This window comes from Microcaecilia unicolor, chromosome 5, assembly GCF_901765095.1.
Source record: "Microcaecilia unicolor chromosome 5, aMicUni1.1, whole genome shotgun sequence".
Taxonomy (NCBI): Eukaryota; Metazoa; Chordata; class Amphibia; order Gymnophiona; family Siphonopidae; genus Microcaecilia; species Microcaecilia unicolor.
In genome coordinates, this window is record NC_044035.1 from 5,551,812 (window position 1) to 5,572,003 (window position 20,192).

General features: G+C 43.3%; 1 protein-coding gene across 5 annotated transcripts in view; it reads left to right on the forward strand.

The window, feature by feature from the left end:
* The first annotated feature begins 1,623 nt into the window (after window positions 1-1,623).
* TIAL1 (TIA1 cytotoxic granule associated RNA binding protein like 1) overlaps window positions 1,624-20,192 on the forward strand; it is a 232,638-nt gene continuing 214,069 nt past the window's right edge. The window contains exons 1-2 of one of the 5 annotated variants that reach the window (XR_003942079.1): window positions 1,624-1,796; window positions 2,433-2,565. Coding sequence is in view for 1 of the 5 variants with exons in the window: in XM_030202618.1 (XP_030058478.1) it covers window positions 1,768-1,796 (29 nt within the window). In the remaining 4 variants the exon portion in view is untranslated. The remainder of the gene's footprint in view (window positions 1,797-2,432; window positions 2,566-20,192) is intronic. The other 4 variants (XM_030202615.1, XM_030202619.1, XM_030202616.1 and 1 more) reach the window with 4 other exon arrangements.

Sequence of the window (20,192 nt, forward strand, 5' to 3'; positions counted from 1 at the left end):
TATTTCAAAGGTCTTACGTTCCTGTATTGTTTTAAAATTACCTTTCAGCGATTGGGTAATATAAAGGGAATTCCATATGCCCAAATAATATATCACCTGAGAATGAAGTTTCCTGTCTTGCACCATACCTTCTATCAATTTGTAAGACCAAAACTCCCCCTCTCGTTTGATAGCTTGCCACCTTCTGGAATGGATGATGACAAGCTTGACGAGCTTTGTGTCACCCCTCCTCAGAGGGGGTGACAAGTGGGGAATGTATAATTATGGAATGGTGGAGGGCTCAGTCATAGAGCTCAGGCCATTACAGACCTTGGCTGAGTCAGAAATCTGATGGCTGACATAACTGGGAGCTTACTGGAAAAGTATGGCCTAGTTTGTAGCCCAGATTGAGGCCTAAAAGTTAAGTAAATAGATATGGAAAGTAAATGGAGGATTTCAGCACAAAATGGAAGCCCTTATCTGTTACAAAGTAGATTTTTCTCTAATGTAAGTTAGAAAAACAAGTTGAGCAATGAGTGAGTCATAGCAGGGTCTTGCTTAAGAAGCGAGCTAAAGATAAAACCATGTTAGCAAGATAGAAGCTACTCATTAGCATGAGCCAATCAGTGACAACCATGACATTAGCATAGATCCAATCAGGTATATCTACTGTCATATTACCCATATCCTGAGGGCACCTATAAAAATCAGGGTATTTCCTGGTTTAAGTTAGAGAGACAAGGGTTGCCACTCTCTCTCCAAGGGGAACCAATGTGTCCAGCAGAATTAACAAATTACCTAATTGCTTTCCCTTGTAAAACCCCTAATTGGTAGAAGAAATTATAAAACATTAGCAAATAATTAACACCTGTTTGCAACTTATTATATTCCTATAATTAATTGATTGTACATGCCTGTTGTCAATCACTGATTTGACTTATACCTTGGCAAATAAACTCCTCATTCCGAATGATGATTTGTGGGCTTCACTTAATGATGAAAGGATGTAAGTATAAATGCATTGTATAACTTGTAATCTAAATCTCCCTTAGAGGCAATAACTCCTTGATTACCCCAGTACTAGTGTTATTTAGAGATGGAGTCAGATTAAGGTCACTCAAGCCTTCTTGGGGGGGCTCGGGACCCCTAAATTCTCAACAGATTCTTACAGTGAAATCACTGGTGCAGTGTCCTGGTCTTGTAATGCTCTGGCCCACAGGGGTGGGAACCTGACTGGCACCAGCTTTCTTCATGTTATGTCTATGTAAATTAACTGGAATCAGATATATTTACGTTAGGAGTCAGACCGCGATCCCTAGAGCTCCAACAGGCTCAACTTACTCGCAGATTCTTTTTCAACCGTGCAGTCTTCGTCGAAGAAAATGGCGCACCACCGTTTTTCGGCGGGAAGAGGGTTCTTCTGGTTGCCGGGAATTGTAGTCTTTACTGATTTCTTTGCGGCCTCCCCCCCAGCACTTTTTTGGTTGGTTTACTCCAGCTCCCAGCAGTCCCTGCGGGTGGCACGGCGCGCGCATTTCGCGCTTTCCTGCCCATTGTTATGTCCTGGCTGGGAACAGCTCTCTCCTCTCTCTGGCGTAGGGCCTGAGGAAAGAAAGGGGGAGGAGTCAGGTCGGCGCCTGCGCCTTGCAGGGATGATTCCTGACTGACTGACTGGCGGCCGCCATTTTGTTCTCCCGGGGGCTGTTGTAGTAGTGGACGAGCGCCGTGCTGTAGTAGGAGACGTAGTTCTCCCGGACCGTCCACCTCTTCCTCGTCTCAACAAGGATTATGGAAGACGACGGCCAGCCACGGACCCTGTGAGTAACGAGGAGCTGGACGGGAGGCCCGGCGGCTCAGCGCTTCCTGAGCGCGGGAGCTCTCTTCGTAGCAGGCCTGAGCCGCGTCCTTTCCTGTCAGGCGCCGCCTGCCTCTGCTGCTTGTATCACTGAAGCTGCGAGTGCGACTCGGCCTCAATAGGAGCTTGTTTCGCGGATCAGGACGGGGGAATATGGCGTGAGGTGCCTTCGCCGCACGAGTCCCGGATCCGGGAAAATGGTGTCTTCGCCGGATCCACGTCTCCGCTAATTGATGTGTCTTTCCTTTTGGTTTGCTGCTGGCAGATTGCCTGACCCCCAAGAAGTTTGGGGGGGGGGGGAAGGGTCAGGGATCTTTTGTATTTGTGTAAAGTTCGTAGCAGAATTCCAGAAGGAAAAGGTGACTCAGCGTTAAAACCACACACAAGTTCCTTCTTTCACCTGAAAATCGGCTTTTTTTGTTGTTCCAGTTCAAATATATTTGCTTTTAATGCAAGCAAAACCAGTGCATAACAGTCATTAGTAAAGCACAGAAGTAACCAGTGTTAATTCATGTAGCATATTTAAAAAGCACACAAATATTATATAAGAATACAATAAATAAGCAATTAAATAAGGGATTCCCATATTCTCTCATAGGTATGTAGGATATTACGTTTCTCAGGAGTCACCCATTCATACTTGGCAGACAAAACTGACGAGATTCCACCAGTAGTTGTACTCAGTTTCAGAGATGGATTTCCAGTTTATAAGAGTGATTTTGATTACAATGGTAATAATATTTCTAGTCATTTTTCATTATATTTTGAGATGAGATAATGCTACAGATCTCTATATGATGGTGCTAAATATATATATGATCGTATATATATATGTATATATATAGTTCATCAACATTTATTAGATAATTTACAGAATTCCACACTTCCAGTGGCTTCTTAGAGCTGAACAATAGTATAGCGTATGTGATCATGTTTCTTGTTCCATTTCACAGAACCAGCGTTGATCATTTTTGGAATTAATCAATTTTAGCAAGTTTAACTGATGTCCAAAATGTTCTATCTGCTACAAAATACAGAATGTGTTTTGTGGAAACTGAATTGGAAACACATATTATCTTGCTCCAGTATTGGGCCCATTCATTACTTTCCAATTGTTTTCTAAGATCTTTCTATCATACCTTTGCAGTACGTCCACTTCTTGGGCATTAAAGCATATGTAGGTTTATACTAGGCTGAAGCTATAACTTTTTTTGCTAAAATAATTTTGCATGAGTTGAACACTTCTGGTTCTTCATTTAAGTCAGTGATTCCCAGACCTGTTAGGTTTAAAAGATACTGTTCAACATTGGAAACTCAACAGAATATGATAATCACACATGTGGTACCAGTCTGAATGAAAAAAAAAAAGTGTACAAAAAAAGACCGCAGAAATACAGCTCAAGCCTCCATCACAGTGGCTACAGCCTAACATTTATTTGATTTGTTACATTTGTATCCCACATTTTCACACCTATTTGCAGGCTCAGTGTGGCTTACATAGTACCGTAAAGGCGTTCGCCAATTCCGGTATGAACAAATACAGTAATGTGGTAGGATAAGGTTCACGTGTACCAGACACATTAGGGAATCGTAGAGAGGAAGAGTTCTTGTATGTCCATTACGAGCTTTGGTTTCATTGTGTTGCAGGGTACAGGGATTTAAGTTGGGTCCATGGGGTATTCCTTTTTGAACAGGTTGGTTTTTAATGATTTCCGGAAGTCTAGGTGATCATATGTTGTTTTCACGGCTTTTGGTAATGCGTTCCATAGTTGTGTGCTTATGTAGGAAAAGCTGTATATATAAGTTGATTTGTATTTAAGTCCTTTGCAGCTTGGGTAGTGGAGATGTAAGTACATACCAATACAGTCCCTCTTCATATAGCACAAAAACATAAGTTTCTTATTTATCAAATAGAGTGAAAAACCACATGCACCAACAAGCATTAATAATCTGAAAGAAATTTCTCCATTCAAAGTTATATCAGTTCTGGCTGACACAAGTTTATCCACTGATCTCACACGCTGCCTTCATATTTTCAAATGATAACGAGCAAACAAAATAGCTTATGTCCAATACCCAACAGGGAATCTCTGTTTCGCCGAAAATTTCTGTGCCATGACCACTGTGACTAAAGCTAAACAGGCCTTGTTTAGCTTTAGTTAGTGGTCGTGGAACAGGATTTCTTACTCCTGATGCAGCTTTGGCGAAACAGGGATTCCCTGTCGTGTATTGGGGATGCAAGTGAATGCTGGACATAAGCTGTTTGCTCGTTATCATTTGAAAATATGAAGACAGTGTGTGAGATCAGTGGATTATAAACTTGTCAGCCTGAACTGATATAACTTTGAATGAAGAAATTTCTTTCAGATTAAACCACATGTGGTTTTTAACTATTTGATAATGAAAAGATGTATGTTTTTGTGCTACATGAAGGGTGGAGTTCTGTTTTATTTATTTGTTACATTTGTACCCCACATTTTCCCACCTATTTGCAGGCTCAATGTGGCTTACATAGTACCGTGAGGTGATAGCCACCTCCAGTGGAAAACAAATACAGAGTGATGCTATTGTCAATGAAATAAATATGTACAGACATATCAGGGAATCGTAGAGAGGGAAGTTATATAGTGATCATAGTGTTCATTACAAGTTTACGTTTCTTTGTGTTGCTGGGTTCAGGCACTTAAGTCAGTGGGGTATGCCTTTTCGAACAGGTAGGTCTTTAGTGATTTCCGGAAGTTGAGGTGGTCGTACGTAGTTTTTACGGCTTTTGGAAGTGCATTCCACAGTTGGGTGCTTATATAGGAGAAGCTGGATCCATAAATTGATTTGTACTTGAGTCCTTTGCAACTAGGATGGTGGAGATTTAAGTATGTTCGTGATGATCTGGTTGAGTTTCTGGTGGCAGGTCTATGAGCTCGACCATATATCCTGGGGCATCACCATAGAGTCATTCCGTGTCAAGTGGACCAATTTTAAAGGTCGTCCCCACCTCACCATCTCAGATTTTGATGAAATTTGGTACATAGTTTCTTTATGATAAAAAACTAAGCTGTGAAAAATTTTAGTTCAAAAGACTAAAAATTGGAGGTTCTAGGGGACCTCAAATAAAGGGTTGCAAAATGTCGCCTGAGTAAAAATGACATTTTGGGCCAACTTCCAGAAGCTGTAAAACTGGAAGTTTTAGTAGTACAAGGGGGATATTTGGAGAACCTGCACTACTTTTAGGGCTTAATGAACTGGCAAAACCCCATGTTCCTAGTCCTCTTACTTTTTGAATGGTTTAGGCTCAAACCTTGCCAAAAAAAACGGCAAAACTCAGTTTACAGCGATGTTGAAGCTGCTGTAGTTTCTAAACTAGTTGGCCTTTCAGGTTGATTTTTGGTAGGTGTACTAAATGTACGGCTGTAATGAGGCCTTCCAATTTGCAGCACCTTCCTTCAAGTGGTTGAAAAATTATAAGCGTTCAAAGTTGGTATAAAAAGCATTTTTGCCCATATTGGGCTATCTTTGATGCCCTTGATCTCCAGTGGGACAGCTTCAATATTCTTTCTTTTAGCACCATTAGAAAGAGCAGATTTCCTTCTATCAGAATATGTAGTTTTCAATTTGGAGTCTCTCCATATAAGGATTGCAAAAAAAGTGTTTTTTGGCCAGTATTGTTGAATGATAGATGAAACGGATATAGGGCCCATCGATGTTTCTAATTGCTGTATAAGTCACTCAGTTGCTTTAAGCATGCGTTGGTCCATGGTGGCTAGGCCACTACCAATTCAATAGGAAGTGGCAACCTCATCGCCAAGAGTTCACGCCCGATAGCAAGTCCAGCAACTTGGCACAGGTTCCCAAGCCTGAAGGTGGGCATCTTACTTGAGGTTCCCAAGCCTCATTTGGTTGTCTTTGCCTAGTTTCTCAAGCCTAATGGGGGTGTCTTAATGGTTCCCAAGTAAAACCTCAGTGCTGAAGTGACAAGAATTTTTCACTGATAAGTTTCACTGCTGTTTCTGGAAATGTATACTGTCGTCCAAGTGCTGTAGTTGCTGGTACTGGAAGAACTGCTAGAATATGCTGTTCAGAAATCCAACAAGAATCTCTTCTGCTAGGCCAATGAAATGATCGTGCAGGCCCGCATGGATGCATAAAGTTGACCAAGGCATCATGTTCTTCAAATGATGTGTCACAGACATTGCCAATCCACCATTTGTTGTCATAAACACAGGCAACATACTGCCCAGGCTGAAGTTGAGACACATTTATGTACACTCACTGGGTCAGGTACACTCACTGGGTCATCTGACTGACAAAGTTTGACAACAAATGAGGAGGAATCATTTGACACTCTACTGACTGAAATTTGGTTCAAGTCAATGGGAATAAATTGGTGATTTTCACGAGTTCCAGCAACTGTGGAAGCTTTACTGAATCTTTCCTCTTGTGCAGATCTTGAAGATTCAATGTCATCCTTGGAAACAAAAATGAACTTGATTTTATTTATTTTTTGATCACAAAATTCAAACAAGCCTTGTGCTGTGAGAATTTGGCTATTTTTAGGTCGTTGCAAACTAGCCTGAGCAGCTAGTCGCTTTGTTGTACCACCTATGGCATCACATGGTGACTTGCCATGGCTTGTGCCAAAGCAATTCCACTGTGCACTTATTCCAAATTCTGTTTGATGATAGCACAAGTTGGCAAAGTTTTTGAAGTTCTTGTATTGTGCAGCTGAGCCATCACTAAAGTATGTTACATATTTTATTTCTCCAATTTTGCTTTTCAAGAACGCGATTAATTTTTCCAAGAATGCATGTACAGCAACTGCATCATGCCGCAAGCTGTCACTTATTATGCAAACACTTATGCACTGAATTTCACTTGAAGCATCACGGAAGTACACAACAAATGGATGCAGTGTAGCTTGACTGTTTTCCCAGTGGAAACCTTGAACAGCATCTTGGACAATAAAGGAGTAGTTTTCAGCAAAGTCCAAGAGAACAACAATTTCACAAGGATTTAGGTTTTCTTTAACAGTTTTTAAGTATTGTGTCTGATGTTTGGAAATGTAATGGTGAATTGACAGGTTTGAAACTTTCAATGCAAGCTCAGATACAAAATCATCAACATACATCTGTTTGGTCTCCAGTGTGGTGCGATCTGTATGAACCCACTGCTTAAACTCGATTGTTTCACCTGGGTCAGCATCACTGAACACTTCTGTCAGGTAATTTTCAAGCACATCTTTACCTGGACATATTTCACACCTGTGAAGCGTGCATTCTTTGCATTCCAAATTGCACACAGTTTTAGCCATCAGTGCTTTGTAATCTTCGTTCAGCAGATGGCTTCCAGCAAGCATAAGCTTCACATTTTGATGAATGACACAAACACACACTGAATGCATACCAGATGAGCCAACAGTGACACACCATTTTGGCCTTAGCTCACAAAATTTGGAAAAACCCACTTCTGGCCCATTTCGAGTACGATATGCAACATACATTTCTTTTAGATTGCTAAGCAGCAAGCGCTTTTGCATTTGAATTTTTTCAGTGCAGGTTCTGACAGAGACAAAATCTTTTTTTCCCTGGGCACAGTCTACTGAATTCATCATCTTCAAAAAAGCCAAGAATTTTTTTTTCTGTTTCTTCTGGTAAAACTTTACCTTTCTTCTTGTCTGGTTTTGCCAGAATTCCACAAACTGATTTCAGATTTCTTGCTTTTTTAACCATTCTAGTTGAAACCATGAATTCTGAGGCAGTTCTTTCAATAGACCAGCTTTTTGGTGCTAAAGTTAGTATTTGCAGTTTTTCTGCATGATTTGCTGAAACTTGGACTTTGTTTTTCAACTCGTTTAGCAGGTCATCATAATCAGAACATTTGTCACATTTCTGACTGGTAGAAGGTTGAGTTTCAAACTCATTTAGGTCTAAGCCACCAGCAACTGCAAGATGATGACTCAAAGTATTTTGCACTCGCCTGATTTTGCGCTTGGTGTAGCCTCGTACATCACGCTTGCTGACTTTTTTGAACTTTAATGGAGAAATACCAAGAGATGTCAAACTTGTGTTCAACTTGCCAGAAACGTCACTGTGTTCATCATCTGCTGTTGTTGATGATGATAAAGAATCAGCAGCTCTGTTACTGACGTCTTTTCGACAAGATGGACATAGTTTCTGACCCGGCACAAATATTTTGCTTGTTAAGGCCTTTAGCTGGGCTGCTAGTGTGTCATCCAGCACTCTTAAGCCCCTTTTTGCATTATGACCACCTTTGGAAAATGGGTTACAGCAGGTTCTTTGCAAAAATTCAAACTTTTTCAATAGTAAGGATTCATGATGAAGGCAAATAGTTGATCCAGCATCGAAAAGTTGACCAGAACGCTCTTGTAACAACTTCTGTTGATCAGGCAGAAGCTCTTCAATTAATTTCAAACCTTTATTTTTATTGTATGTCAGTAAATGACACTCTGATGTACTTGAACAGCCAACTGAGCAAAGTGGAAATTCATCTGATCTTTCTGGATCCATTGATGACCGACCATTAGCATCAGTTCAACAAATGCATTTATTCTTGCAATCAGGTTTTCAATGGGTAAAATTTTACTTCAGTCTAAAGTGATTAATATCTTCATTTGTGGCATTTAATTCAATATAAATGAGCCTGTCGGTGCAGGTGCGAGTTTCTTCAACAAGAAGTATGTATACAATGGTTTCCACCCTGTTTTTTAGTTTACTTGAACACTGTATTATAACATAATGTTTAAAGAAAGCTTCTTTAGCCAGTTAGACTTGGCCAATTATGATTGGTGAACCTGTTGCAAGGCAGAATTGTTTGTTTCATTGCCCAATTGTATGCTTCTGGTACCTCCTGGCTCCTGAGTGTCTGTTGCTAGGCTTACTTTGATGCCTACAGTTCACTAAGAGGTCAAACTGTAGCAAGGGTGAAGAAACACCAGCAACAGACACTGACGCCTTGCAACAGGGTCCACCAATCATAATTGGCCAAGTTGGTCATCCTAACTGACTGCAATTTTCTTGAAACCTGGCCTCATCCTTCCACATCCTAAAAAACATTCCTGTTTTTTAGTTTTCTTGAATACAGTTTTATAACATAATGTGTTCTTAATTTAAAAAAAACTGGTGCTTTTTCAAAGAAGAATCACTTTTACTACACTTGTATCAAGGGTGTAGTGAAGAAATCACAGGCTGCTGCCCGCAAACATTTGAGGGCATTTTTACAATCCTTATATGAAGAGACTCCAAAATGAAAACTACATATTCTGATAGAAGGAAATCTGCTCTTTCTAATGGTGCTAAAAGAAAGAATATTGAAGCTGTCCCACTGGAGATCAAGGGCATCAAAGATAGCCCAATATGGGCAAAAATGCTTTTTATACCAACTTTGAACGCTTATAATTTTTCAACCACTTGAAGGAAAGTGCTGCAAATTGGAAGGCCTCATTACAGCCGTACATTTAGTACACCTACCAAAAATCAACCTGAAAGGCCAACTAGTTTAGAAACTACAGCAGCCTCAACATCGCTGTAAATTGGTTTTTGCAGTTTTTGTGGCAAAGTTTGAGCCTAAACCATTCAAAAAGTAAGAGGACTAGGAACATGGGGTTTTGCCAGTTCATTAAGCCCTAAAAGTAGTGCAGGTTCTCCAAATATCCCCCTTGTACTACTAAAACTTCCAGTTTTACAGCTTCTGGAAGTTGGCCCAAAATGTCATTTTTGCTCAGGCGACATTTTGTAACCCTTTACTTGAGGTCCCCTAGAACCTCCAATTTTTAGTCTTTTGAACTAAAATTTTTCACAGCTTAGTTTTTTATCATAAAGAAACTATGTACCAAATTTCATCAAAATCTGAGATGGTGAGGTGGGGACCCCTGGTCCACTTGACACGGAATGACTCCATAAATGATTTTGTGGACCAGGGTGCAGATTTTAAAAGTAATACGTTCTTTGATTGGAAGCCAGTGTAGTTTTTCTCAAAGTGGTTTGGCGCTTTCGAATCGCGATTTTCCAAATATAAGCCTGGCTGCGGTGTTTTGAGCGGTCTGAAGCTTCTTTATAAGATTCTCTTTGCATCCCGCATAAATTCCGTTGCAGTGGTCGGCATGGCTTAGTACCATTGATTGTACCAGGTTGCAGAATGTTGCCCTCGGGAAGAATGGTTTCACTTGTTTAAGTTTCCACAGGAGGTTTTTAGGCTGATGAAGAAATCGGTTTGGCAGCTGACAAAGTGATGTGCTAAAAGTCAATAAGCATACTGAACAGCAGTAAAAAAAAGAAAACAATAGAAACAAATATAGAAGCACAGTGTTGAATAACCAGTTTTGGACCCAAGGAGATAAAAAAATCAAACACAGGGGCTTCTTTGTCAGAGAGAATAAGACATTACAAGAGATTTCCAAATAATATGTTTAAAAGCCAAGGGTTCTGTAAACTCTGTAATTTCCTGTATTTTGGACCAATACCAATCCAAAAAGGTGTTTATGTTATTGTAATCAAATAATATATATTTAAGTGATCCTTTTTGTTTGGAACCAGGACCAACATAAATCGGTAGGAGAAAATTTGCTTTTAAACAATTTGATAGGGGTCCATAAGGCTCTATGTTGAAGGGAAAAAAGAGATTGAGTGATGGAGGAAGAGAGAGGCAGCCTGGGGCCATAGAGCCAGAAAAGAGACCATTGTTTATGTGACAATTGCTCACTAGAATCCGTTTCCCAAGCTTTCTGCGAAGAGCATAATTGTTTAGAGTGAATTTGAAATATCTTAGAAAATATTGAGGCAGAGTATTTACCAGAGTGGTGAGAGACAAGTAGAGATTGAAAGGGGAGAGAAGGAAGTAAAGCAGTATTTAAATTATTATGAAGTATTTTAGTACTTGTGTTTTTTCTCATTCAGGCAGTTAGCACACGTGATTATCATATTTTATTGGGTTTCCAGGTTTAAAGGATATCTGCAATGAATATTAGAAATTGATTTGCATACACTACCTCCTTGGTATGCAAATCTCTTATGTTATATTCATTGTGGATATCCTGAAAACCCGACTGGCTGGTTTCCCCCCAGGACACGTTTGGGAATCACTGCTTTAAGGTATTTAAAAAGATATTTGAGAATCAGTGATACAGTGCTTCAGTTGTACTCAACTATAATATTGATCCTTGGATAATCCATAGTTCTGATGTACAGTTTCCAATGATAGCCATTTTCATCAAGTAATTGTCCTACAGACCAGGTATTGACAATTACCATTTAAACTAGCTTACTGTCTTTCTTTGCGTTTTAAATTGTTAAATCACAATGGAAGTATTGTAGTTTCTCTTTTTAACTTCCATGTGTTTCTCAAGTTGTTGGAATGTAATTATTTTCCTTTTTAATATCACTTTGGGGCTCATTTTCAAAGCACTTACAAAGTTCCATAGGTTACTGTGAGACTTTGTAAGTCTTAGTGCTTTGAAAGTGCGCCCCCATATTGCTATGGTGAGTAGGTAACTTCATTGCTGGTTAACAGTTTTATTAGAATTGGAACCACCAATTCATATTCAATTTGTAAGCATAAGGGGATGTATTGTGTGTATGTATAACCAGTGACTACTCTTCCCACAGAAAGGTGATATATCAAGAATGTAATAGCTCCCTATCTATCTGTTTTAGAATATAAACCATATGGTAATAAAAAAACTAGGGAAATTTACAGCTACATGTATTTTTGCAGCTTTAAGTTTCTTTAAGGCAATACGGGGTGGTTTGTTACTTTATTAATGTTTGTTCTAAACACTTATAGATGCCACTTCTAACAGTTGGCAACACAGAAAAAATATATAATATTTTTGCTAGAGGCTGACTGAATTTTGGTAATGGTGCCACAATTGGCCCCAAATCATTTTTTGTTGGTCTGGTTTCAAAAAGGTTATTTAAATTTTTGCTCACGTTTTCTGTTTGGCTGAAAATAGCCGTGCGGTTTTCGGTGGAAGCCGAAAGGTTTGTCCCATTTGTCTCCCTTCAAGACCCCAGAAATGCCCCCCCCCCCCCCCCCCCCCCCCCGGTGCCTATTGTACAATCTCTTGTGGTCTAGGGGTGTTGTTGGTGCAGGAGGAATCCCCAGTTACTCCTACCCATTTCAGCTGTGCTCTCAAAATGGCTGCTTTGGCTGAGACATCGCTCCTGCCCTGACTTCACCACTAACCTACCAGGGAATGCAAGTTATGCAGTTATGATTGTGCACAATAGTTTATGTGATAAAGTGCTCAAAAAATGCTTTTCATATAAAATTTTAGCAAGAATTTGTCTGTAAATTTGGGATAAGTCCACAGAGAGGCTAATTCTTAAGGAGCTTATGATGTCAGCTGTGCCTAGAGAGGCTAATTCCTTAGGGAGCTTATGATGTCAGTTGTGCCTAGTGTAGCACAAAGTCAACCACTGTAAAAGTAAAAGCACCTTGACTTTAATTTGTTTTCATTAGCTGTGGTCCATGTGTGGAGGTTATTTTGCTTGGAGTTAAAATATGGTGTTTCATTATTTAAATTCTTGCTTGAATACTGTGGGATGCAGACTGGAAGCCTTGACGATCCCTAGTGGCCCTCATTGGTTCACAGTCACACAACCAAACTTATTTTTGATTTCAGCTTTGGCTGAATCCAGGTGATTAGTTTTGGCTGCAGTTTTGCTTTTTTGACCAAAACAAAAACGGGTAAAAAGGGCAGTTTTGGTCAACCTCTAAAAGTGTCCAACAACTTTTGTGAATTGATTTTCAAGGTGTCATCCAAACATTTGGAAAACAGATCCCTAAGTTCTGTGGGCTCCTTTTACAAATAGTGCACTGAATGCTGAGCAGCCCAATTCAGTCGGTAGCACCGCTTTGTTAAAGGAGCTCTTTATGCCTTGAGATGACCACTTTAAATTGTATTGAGATTTAGATGCTAATTTTCAAAGCTGTTAGACTTACAAAGTTAAATAGTAACCTGTGTAACTTTGTAAGTCTATGTGCTTGGAAAATTAACTTCACAATATCTTTGATTTTTGTATAGTTTAAGCGTAAAGCTTCAGATTTTGACCAGTTTTACTTTATATCCTGAATTTGCAGAATAAATTGCTTCTGTTTGTAGACTCTGCTGTGCTGAATCAGGAGGTTTATATGTCATCTACATATGCAGAGTTTGGCAGTTTGCCCACTTTAATTTTATTGATCTCTCATTGCGATGTAAATTAGTGGAAACTTATAAAGAATAAAGTTACGGAACACATAAATACAGTTTCATGGGACAGTCATCATGGTTTCAGCCAAGGGAAGCCTTGTCTCACCAGTTTGCTTCATTTCTTTGAAGGCGTGAATAAACATGTGGATAAAGATCAGCCAGTTGATGTGTATCTAGATTTTCAGAAAGCTTTTGACAAAGTTCCTCCTGAGAAATATAAAAGTCATGGGATAGGAGGCAGTGTACTTCTGTGGATTAGGAATTGGTTATTGGACAGAAAACAGAGGGTAGGGTTAAATGGCCAGTTCTCTCAATGGAGGAGAGGGAATAGTGGAGTACTGCAGGGATCTGTACTGGGACTGGTGCTTATAAATGACCCGGAAATCAGAATGACGAGTGAGATGATTAAATTTGCAGATGACATAAAACTATTCAAGGTTGTTAAACCACATGCAGACTGTGAAAAATTGCAGGAAGACCATAGGAAATTGGAAGACTGGGCATCCAAATGGCAGATGAAATTTAATGTGGACAAATGCAAGGTAATGCACATTTGGAAGAATAATCTAAATCATAGTTGCCTGATGCTAGGATCCACCTTGGGGGTCAGCACTCAAGAAAAAGATCTAGGTGTCGTCGTGGCAGTGGCAAAAAAAGCAAACAGGATGCTAGGAATTATTAGGAAAGGGATGGTAAATAAGACTGAGAATATTAAAATGCCTCTGTATCGCTCCATGGTGCAACTTCATGTTGAGTATTTCATTCAGTTCTGGTTGATGTATTTCAAAAGAGATATAGCAGAATTAGAAAAGGTTAAAGGAAGAGCGACCAAAATGATAATGAGGATGAAGCTCCTCATATGAGGAAAGGCTAAAGAGGTTAGGGCTCTTCAGCTTGGAAAAGAGACAGATGAGGGGAGATATGATTGAGGTCTACAAAAATTCCTGAGTGGTGTAGAATGAGTAGAAGTGAATTGATTTTTACTTTTCCAAAAAGTAGAGACTAGGGGACACTCAATGAAGTTACATAGAAATACTTTTTAAACAAATAGGTGGAAAAAGTTTTTCAGTCAATGAATAGTTAAGTTCTAGAACTTTTTGCTGGAGGATGTAGTAACAGCTATTCTTTGTCAGCAGCAGATGAATCCATTAACTGATGGGTTGTATCCGCCTACCAGCAGGTGGAGATAGAGAACACTGAAAGACCATAGTGCTTCTAGGACGGCTAGCCCCAACTGCCTTCAGTATTTCTCTGTCTCCCAGTAGGTGTGGACGTAGCGTGATCAGCTCCTGGATTTCAGACTGCCTGGGGTGGCTCCTGTGCTTTGTCAGTTGAGCAGGGGTGTTGTGGCTGGTGATGCCCACTTTAAAGGCATATAGGTTCACCCTTTCCCTGCCTTACCCATTCACCCCGCATCCCTGAGTCCCTCTGTTGCTGCCTGCCTCCAACTTTCCTCACAGTGTTAAAAAAAAAAAAAAAAGAGCGCACTTTTACTGTGTGGCTGTTCTGAGGCTTTTTCCAGTGATTCTGGTTCTGTGCAGCTTGACCGGAGCTCGTAGACTTGGTCCTCTGAAGTGAGAGTGGTGCCCAGCTCCTCCGGGGAGGTCCTGCGGACGCCATTCCGATCGGGGTAAGTTTTGAAGTGAGAGTGGTGCCCAGCTCCTCCGGGGAGGTCCCGCGGACGCCATTCCGATCGGGGAAAGTTTTGGCGTGAAGCCGCCACTTTATTGCTATATTCCCGTCCTGTTGGACGATGGCTGCTGAAGGAGTTAAGCGCTGCTCCCGTTGTGGTAAACGCAGATCAGCAGCGGGGCTGTGTGAAACGTGCTCCTTAGACGCTTACGCTAGTATGAGCAAGGCGAACGATGTTTCTTCCCGCTCGATGGAGCTGGCAGCGGGCGCCATTTTGGCAGCGCCGCATTTCTTGACCCTCGCAGTTGCGGAGGAGTCTGAGTGCAGGGGGATGCCTCGTTTAGAGGCTGCCAGAGGAGCTGCTACATCCGTTTCTCCTAATTCGGAGGCGGAGGGTCAGGGTGAGTTTTTCTCACCTGAGTTTGTGCTGTTAATGCATAAGGCTTTCATGCTGAAAAGAGCTCTGCCGCAGGTGGCTGACACAGCGTTGCATCCTGGCTTACCTCCAGGTGTTGATGCCCCAGGGATTATTTCAGAGGTTATTTCCTCCCCCGGGCGTTGGAAACATGCTAAACATAGACTGGTAAATTCCCTGTCTGAAAGTGGCGCATATCCTTTTTCACTTTCGTGGTCGGGCTGTGGAGAGTCTGAGGGATCTGGCAGGCCCTCAGGGACGTATGATCCAGAGGATGGTGCCTGTTTGCCACTGAATTTGGATGATCCCAATGCAGTCCGGATTTTCCACCTCGACGAGCTGCGCTCTCATTACTGACGCCTTGCAGGCCCTCTCAATTGATGATCCTGCTGAAGGCGAGGCCTCCTTTGTTAATCTTAGGATGGCGAGTACTAAGAAGCCTTCTCGGGCCTTTCCGATGCATGACTCCATCCAAGAGCTTATTTCTGCTCAATGGTCTGACCCCGATGGGCCTTTGAAATTGGCCAGGGCTATGGGTCAGCTTTACCCTCTGCGTGAGGAGCACTTGGCCCCTTTGGGGATGCCTAAAGTGGATGCATTGGTCACGGCGGTGACAAAAAGACCACACTCCCAGTAGAGGGAGGAGTCGCTTTGAAAGACATGCAGGACCGGCAGCTTGAGTTGGCGCTGAAGCGGTCCTTTGAAATTTGGGGCCTTGCCTTGAGGGCATCTATTTGCAGTTCCTATGCAGCCCGGGCATGTCTTTCCTGACTACAGCAGGCGGTGGAACAGCCCGCCGATGGTGCGGGCCCCCTTTCTGAGGTTGCCCCGCGGATGGAGTCGGCCCTGTCATTTTGGCTGATGCCCTGTATGATCTGGTCAGAGCTTCGGCTAAACAGATGTCTGTGGCGGTGTCCGCCCGCCGCCTTCTTTGGCTGCAGCAGTGTGCGGCTGACATGGCTTCTAAGCAAAGACTGGTGAGGCTACCCTTTCGGGGCCTCCTCTTATTTGGAGAGGAATTGGAGAAGATTATGAAAGACCTGGGGTAATATAAACCCCAGAGGTTACCTGAGGATAGGCCGAGGCCTTCTTCCAAGGGTTCTGTGTTTCCCTCCTCTTCCAGACCTCGCTTCCGTGAAGCTCGAAGGTATCGCCCGGGGCGCTCTGCTGGGTTTTCTCAGCATGCCCGTTTTCAGCAGAGGAACTCCTTTCGCTCGGACAAACGTTCCGCAGGGGCCGGTTCAAGGCCTGGAGTTCAGGTGCATCCTCCACAATGATGGGACGCCTGTCCACTGCTCCTTGCCTGCAATAGGAGGACGTCTTTCCCTCTTTCTAGAGGAGTGGACCAAGATTACCTCAGATCAGTGGATCCTGGACCTGATCAGAGAAGGTTACTGACTGGAATTCGGTGCCCCAGTGAGAGACGTGTTTGTGGAGTCCCGATGCGGCACTGCTGTAAAACAGGTGGCGGTAGAGGAGACCTTACAAGTCTTGCTGCACCTCGGAGCGGTGATCCCCTTGCCTCCCGCCGAATGCGGCTGCGGCCGCTATTCCATTAATTTTGTCGTGCCTCGAAAAGGCAGGTCTTTCAGGCCAATCCTCGACTTACAAAGAGTCAACGAGGCTCTCAGAGTACGACATTTTCGCATGGAAACCCTGCGCTCCGTCATTGCGGCGGAACAGCCAGGAGAGTTTCTTACGTCTCTGGACCTAAAAGAAGCTTATATTTGCACATTCCTATCTGGCCTCCACACCAGCGGTTCCTCCTCTTTTCAGTGTTGGGAAAGCATTTCCAGTTTCAGACCTTGCCTTTCGGACTAGCCACAGCTCCCCGTACCTTTTCCTCGGTAATGGTGCTCATAGCTGCCTGTCTCAGGCGAAAGGGTATCAGAGTTCACCTTTATCTCGTTGACTGGCTCATCAGAGCAGACTCGGCAACCGAGAGTCGTCTTGCCACAGCCAGAGTGGTGGCGGTCCTGCAGGCGCTAGGCTGGGTGGTCAATATACCCAAAAGTCACCTGACCCCCTTTCAGTCTCTTGAGTATTTGGGGGTCTGGTTCGACCCGGCATTGGGGTTTGTCTTTGTCCCTGACCAAAGGCGGTGCAAGCTTCAGAATCAGATCCGTCTGCTCCTGCGGATGCCTCGCCCGCGAACTTGGGACTTTGTCCAGTTGCTGGGGTCGATGATGGCCACCTTGGAGGTGGTGCCTTGGGCGAGAGCGCATATGAGGCCTATGCAGATTGCCCTGCTTCAACAATGGTCTCCGATGTCCAAGGAATATCAACGCAGACTAACGTTGCTCCCTGCGGCCCGGCTCAGTTTGGAGTGGTGGCTCTCTGACAGGATGCTGCGCCAAGGAATGCCTTTGGCGCTTCCTTCCTGGTGCCTGGTGATAACAGATGCCAGCCTTCTAGGCTGGGGAGCGCATTGTCAAGGAAGCTATGCTCAGGGTCTGTGGACACCCGTGGAAGCGGGGTGGGCCATCAGTCGCTTGGAACTGAGATCGATGTTCCAGGCTCTTATGGCCTTTCAAAAGACTCTGAAGGGGCTTGCTGTCTGGGTTCTGTCAGACAACACGACAGCGGTGGCATACATAAATCGGCAGGGCGTCACTCAGTGCAGGTCCCTGGCCGCAGAGGCTGCTCAGATTTGCCACTGGGCCGAGCTCCACCTGCAGCTTCTGTCAGCAGCTCACATAGGTCAGAGCAACGTGCAAGCCGATTTTCTCAGGAGGCATCAAATCAACCCGGCGGAATGGGAACTGGCAGACAAAGTTTTTCTTCAGATTTGTGCCAGTTGGGGACTCCCGGTATGGATCTAATGGCTTCAAGTGCAAACGCCAAAGTACCTTGCTTTTCAGCAGAAGGAGAGATCCTCATTCGGCGGAGTTGGATGCTCTGGCTCAATCCTGGCCCTCGGGCCTCCTGTATGTGTTCCCTCCTTGGCCCTTGATAGGACGAGTCCTACTGCGGATTCGACAGCACCGAGGTCTGGTGATTCTCATCGATCCAGATTGGCCAAGGCTTCCGTGGTATGCAGATCTCCGCCGGATATTGGTGGACACTCTGGTGCATTTGCCCCTAGTGCCGAACCTGTTGGTTCAGGGTCCGGTGTCTATGGAGGATCCCTGCCGATTTGGTCTTATGGCCTGGCTATTGAGAGGGTGCAATTGAGAGACAAGGGCTACTCTAACAAGGTCATCTCCATTCTCTTGCAGGTCAGCAAGCAGACCACTTCCGCAGCTTATGCTCTGATCTGGCGCAAATTTGAGGCGTGGGGTGTATCAAAGGCGATCACACCCACGCGAGCTACAATCTCAACTGTGCTGGACTTTTTGCAGGAGGGCTTACAAAAAGGCCTGGCTTACAATTCCCTGCAGGTGCAAGTGGCAGCATTATCATGCTGTGGAGGGAAAGTTGCTGGCTTGTCCCTTGCTGCTCATCCGGACATTGCCAGATTTCTCAGAGGGGTGCTTAGGCTCCGTCCTCCTGTCCGGTTGCCCTGTCCGGCCTGGAACCTGGGGCTAGTGTTGAAGGCTCTTCAGTGTTTGCCCTTCGAGCCGCTTAAGCGAGCTTCGGAGAAGGATGTGACTCTCAAGACAGTCGTTTTGGTGGCCATGACATCCGCTAGACGCATGTCTGAGCTGCAGGTGCTGTCCTGTCGGGACCCTTTTCTGCAATTCTCGGAGTCCGGCGTAACGGTACGTACAGTGCCTTCTTTCCTGCCTAAGGTGGTTTGAGCGTTTCACCTCAACCAGCCCATTTTTCTTCCTTCCTTTTCTAGGGAAGAATTCCCGGACTCCTTTGGGCAGTTACATCTTCTGGATGTCCGCAGGGCGCTGTTGCAGTATCTACAGATGTCAAATGACTTCAGGACTTCTGATCACCTTTTTGTCTTGTCAGGTCCTCAGTGTGGAGGCCCGGCGTCTAAGGCCACTATAGCCTGTTGGCTCAAGGAACTAATCTTTGCTGCGTATCTGCTTTCAGGTCGATCTCCGCCTGAAGCGTTTAAGGCGCATTCCATGAGTGCCATCTCCTCGTGGGCTGAAACGGGTGCACACTCTCTTCAAGAGATCTGTAGTGCGGCTACTTGGGCTTCTCAGCTCTCTTTTGCCCGGCATTACAGGCTGGATGTTGCTGCAAAGCAGGACGCTGTTTTTGGAGCTCAAGTATTGGCTCATGGTGTGGCCTATTCCCACCCTAAGTAGGGATTGCTTTTGTACATCCCATCAGTTAATGGATTCATCTGCTGCTGATGACAAGGAAGGGAAAATTAGGTTCTTACCTTGGTAATTTTCTTTCCTTTAGTCACAGCAGATGAATCCATTATCCCTCCCTGTCTGGCGTTGTTTTTTGTTCAGATCTTTCATGCAGATATATATCTCATTGGGAGAAGTTGGAAACCAGTTCTCAGAATTTCTACAGGAGGTTGAGATCGTCCCTCCTTTGTATGGTTATTGCTCCTGTTCTGGGGCGTTTGTTCGCTGTGAAGAAAGTTTGTTATTCTACCTTTATTGTTCACTCTGCTTTGGAAATCTCAAATACTGAAGGCAGTTGGGGCTAGCCGTCCAAGGGTCACTGGTTTTTCAGTGTTCTCTATCTCCACCTGCTGGTAGGCGGATACAACCCATCAGTTAATGGATTCATCTGCTGTGACTAAAGGAAAGAAAATTACCAAGGTAAGAACCTAATTTTCCCATTCTCTTCCTAAACAAATTAGATATATTAGTGATTGTGTTATTTTGTAATTTATTGAAAACTTACTTTTTTAGCTCAGTCTTCAACAATGTTAGAACTTGGTGCTGAATATTATTTAGTAGAGGCTGACCACAGACTAGACCAACCTGGGAGATGATGATGGAAAATTTTATTGATAATTCAGGGGACTCGACACGGTCTGTATTTCAACGCACACAGGCGTCAGCCTCAGGGGTCACACAGGATATTGTAAAACATACATATACATATACATATATCATTTATTTAAAAATACAAAACAATATGTACACCCCAAGTGCAGAGTGATGCATTTGGGGTGTAGAAACCCAAAAGAGAGATACCGAATAGGAGGGGAGAGACTAGCAATCTCGACTAAGGAGAGAGACCTT